This window comes from Triticum aestivum, chromosome 5D, assembly GCF_018294505.1.
Source record: "Triticum aestivum cultivar Chinese Spring chromosome 5D, IWGSC CS RefSeq v2.1, whole genome shotgun sequence".
In the NCBI taxonomy this organism is placed as follows: Eukaryota; Viridiplantae; Streptophyta; class Magnoliopsida; order Poales; family Poaceae; genus Triticum; species Triticum aestivum.
The window spans coordinates 291,832,016-291,835,860 of NC_057808.1; the positions used below are offsets into that span (position 1 = coordinate 291,832,016).

The following is a 3,845-nucleotide window of genomic DNA, read 5'->3' on the forward strand; positions in this document are numbered from 1 at the left end:
CTTCTTTAAAGCGTTTTTGGGGGGCATTTGTGACGAAAAAGTGTCATCCATCGGACGGAGATCATGCGGTTCAGAAGCAATTTGAAGGACTCTCCGTGGACTCTTGAATTAGGAAACGCGTTCTGGTACTGTTGACGCCGAAATCGGAAGTCCCACACCCACATAATCACCTCATCATCTTTGACCGGCTCGCAGCAGCATCGTCACTCCGCCTCTCCGATCCGATCGGATAAGCGATTCTCTTGACGCTGCCGCAGCCATATCCGGGCGGTGATCAACGCTCAACTGAGCCTAGGCCTAACCAACCGCGCATAATTCCAGTGTCTCTCCCGCGGACCCGGGTGCCATGCCAATCCGCCCCCGTGGTCCGCATAAAACCCCCCGCCCAACCACCTCCCGCCGGCCTCACTCTCTCATCGATCCCCCCATTTCTCTCCCCCTCGCCGTTCTCTTCTATTCCTCCCTCGGCCCAGCCAGATCGACCAACCGGCAAGCGCTTCTCGGAGCGGGAGCAGCAGACGGCGCGATTGCCCGTTGTTTAGTCGACGGCCACCTGCCTCCGGTTTGAATACTCCGCACGGCGGACCACTCTGGTGCCAGCCCAAGAGCAGCGCAGCGCAGCGCAGCGCAGAGGTATCTATCTCTGTCACTCTTGTCTCTCGTTTCCACGTTCAGTTTGTCCGTTTCTTGACTGCCGTGTGTTGACTCCTCCTGTCTCTTTCGGCCCCTCTGTCTCTGCTCTCGCCATGTTTCTTTCAGCCAGGACGGGCGTGTAAACACGCAGACAGGTGAGGAGGCTCCTGGTTTCGTGGTTTGACGGGAGAGGTTGGCAGAGAAGGGTCAGGAGAAGGAAGAGAGGGAGATGGCCGGGGGTTTCGCCGGCGTCGAGGCCGGCGGCGGGAGGGCGGAGCAATACGAGGGGAGGATCACCCCCTACTTCATCCTCGCCTGCATCGTCGGCTCCTTCGGCGGCTCCCTCTTCGGCTACGACCTCGGGGTGTCCAGTGAGTTGTTCAGCTCCCCTCGCACCAACCCTTCTTGTTACTTCATGTTCGTCTTGCTAATTCCTTCTTTCGGCATCGTCGTGTCGTCGACAAATCATCTGTCCTGATCCCAGAAATCTGTGTTTTTAGGCAGAATTTGTTGTTCTCTCAACATGATTTTCCTTTTCTTGTTGTTTGACATCATTCTCTCAACATGGATTTTCTGTTAACTCTTCTCTGAACAATTACTCGCATGGGTACCTAAACTGTTTGCAGAAATATAAAAATGTTCCTGAGTATGTCCTCATCAAAATTAATGGCCTCAATCATGATTAATGCTTTCCTTTCTACTAGAAAGGACGCATTGTCTAGGCCAAAAGAGTAAATGAAAACGTAATGGTCATTATGGTGTCTCTATCTTCTTTTTGTTTTGTTTGGAGTGGACACATCAAGACTACTGCCTTTACCTACTGAAATTAATCTGTTTTTGGATGGAAACCATTTATATTGATTGTGAGCTGTCCCGGGGAGTAGAATTAGTAACATGCCACCGTATGTCCTCTCATTTTCAGTAGAGTACAACACGTTTTCGCCTAAGATTACGGTACCAAAAAACGACGAGTCCACACTAAACCACATAAAAGTTGAATTGCATGATTGGAGTAACAAAACCAATTTTCCTGGATGATGAGTACATTTCTTGATCACACTGATTTACTTGACACGAGAACAAGAGTGGTGGAGTAACTAATCATGGACGATGGGACGCTGGTTGTGAACGATGAACGCAGGTGGCGTGACCTCCATGGACGACTTCTTGATCAAGTTCTTCCCGGACGTGTACAACCGGAAGCACGCGCACCTGCACGAGACGGACTACTGCAAGTACGACAACCAGGTGCTGACGCTCTTCACGTCGTCGCTCTACTTCGCCGGCCTGGTGTCCACCTTCGGGGCCTCCTACGTGACCAAGCGCCACGGCCGGCGCGGCAGCATCATGGTGGGCGCCGTCAGCTTCTTCCTGGGCGGCGCCGTGAACGCCGCGGCCGTGAACGTGGCCATGCTCATCGTCGGCCGCGTCCTCCTCGGCGTCGGCATCGGCTTCGGCAACCAGGCCGTGCCGCTCTACCTGTCCGAGATCGCGCCCTTCAAGATCCGCGGCGCCGTGAACCAGCTCTTCCAGCTCACCACCTGCCTCGGCATCCTCGTCGCCAACGTCATCAACTACTTCACCGACCGGATCCACCCGTGGGGGTGGCGCCTCTCGCTGGGCCTCGCCGTGGTCCCCGCCACCGCCATCTTCGTCGGCGCGCTGTTCCTGCCGGAGACGCCCAACAGCCTGGTGGAGCGCGGGCGGCTGGAGGAGGCCCGGCGCGTGCTGGAGAAGGTGCGCGGGACGCACAAGGTGGACGCCGAGTTCGAGGACCTCAAGGAGGCGAGCGAGGCGGCGCGGGCGGTGCGCGGCACGTTCCGGAACCTGCTGGCCGTGCGGAACCGGCCGCAGCTCATCATCGGCGCGCTGGGCATCCCGGCGTTCCAGCAGCTGTCCGGCATGAACTCCATCCTCTTCTACTCGCCGGTCATCTTCCAGAGCCTGGGGTTCGGCTCCTCCGCGGCGCTCTACTCCTCCATCATCACCGGGTCGATGCTGGTGGTGGGCGCGCTGGTGTCCATGCTGGTGGTGGACCGGCTGGGGCGGCGGGTGCTGTTCATCGAGGCCGGGGCGCAGATGATCGCGTCCATGGTGGTGGTGGCGACGATCCTGGCGCTCAAGTTCGGACACGGGGAGGAGCTGTCCAAGGGCGTGAGCACGGTGCTGGTGGTGGCCATCTGCTTGTTCGTGGTGGCGTACGGGTGGTCGTGGGGGCCGCTGGGGTGGCTGGTGCCGAGCGAGCTGTTCCCGCTGGAGATGCGGTCGGCGGGGCAGAGCGTGGTGGTGTGCGTGAACCTCTTCTGGACGGCGGCCGTGGCGCAGTGCTTCCTGGCGGCCATGTGCCACCTCCGGTGGGGGGTGTTCATCCTCTTCGCGGCGCTCATCGTGGTCATGTCCATCTTCGTCATCCTGCTGCTGCCGGAGACGAAGCAGGTGCCCATCGAGGAGATATGGCTGCTGTTCGACAAGCACTGGTACTGGAAGCGGGTGGTCACCAAGGACCCCAAGTACCAGGGCCACCACCAGCGCCAGGAAATGGCCGCCGCCGCCGCCGGTGCCGTCAAGCCCGTCGGCACCTCGGAATAGATCGATCCATGATGCGTGTTTTAATAAGATTTACTACAATGCATTGGTGGGTGCATAGGTCGTGCTATATAGGAACTGCTTGTGTGTGTTAACTTGTCCAAGACCTCGTGTTCTTACGCCTTAGTAATCTTATTACGAATTCGATTGGGATTCGGTCTGTCGGAAGGTGTGACTGGTGGTGGAGGTCAGATGCAAAAGCATGCAAGTTTATGTGTGACATTACGTTGTGCTCTCGTCTCGCTATCGCTATGATGCACTGACACTGTGTGTGTTGTGCATTTTTCTTTAATCTCGTTGTGAATGTCATGGTAACGTAATGATCATATCCTCGACTTGAGATACAGTACGTACTACTGTATTAGTAGTATATATTATCTGAACGCGACTACAGATTTATTTGTTTGCAGTCAAAGCGGCGCGATTATCTTGGACCGTTGAGTTTTTGACCTTTTCTGGTTCAAACGGAAAGGTGTGTCTCACTCGCTGTAGTTTATTAGTCAGGGCATGCTTATCCGTGGGTCAGAGATGAATCTGTCCGTCTCACTCGCCGTGAGCTGAGCGTCAAATCTGGTGACGCAGTTGACGTTTACGTAAAGATTTTTCCTGCTATCTGTCCCCCTCGG

The 3,845-nt window shown here is 56.0% G+C and overlaps 1 protein-coding gene across 2 annotated transcripts; it reads left to right on the forward strand.

The window, feature by feature from the left end:
• Positions 1–317: 317 nt before the first annotated feature.
• LOC123121260 (sugar transport protein 14) lies at positions 318–3,439 on the forward strand. Of its 2 annotated transcripts, none has more exons than XM_044541168.1 (3): positions 318–633; positions 764–1,004; positions 1,775–3,439. In XM_044541168.1, exons 2-3 carry the CDS (start codon positions 863–865, stop codon positions 3,220–3,222), a joined length of 1,590 nt encoding a protein of 529 aa, XP_044397103.1. In that variant the 5' UTR covers positions 318–633; positions 764–862; the 3' UTR covers positions 3,223–3,439. The 2 variants fall into 2 exon arrangements, with proteins under 2 accessions (XP_044397103.1, XP_044397102.1); XM_044541167.1 differs by having other exon boundaries at positions 326–633; positions 760–1,004.
• The last annotated feature ends 406 nt before the right edge of the window (positions 3,440–3,845 follow it).

Coding starts and splice junctions, on each gene's coding strand:
- LOC123121260 (XM_044541168.1), top strand. CDS start 863: ATGGCCGGGGGTTTCGCCGGCGTCGAGGCCGGCGGCGGGAGGGCGGAG. Junction 1,005..1,774: donor CTACGACCTCGGGGTGTCCA/GTGAGTTGTTCA, acceptor CGATGAACGCAG/GTGGCGTGACCTCCATGGAC.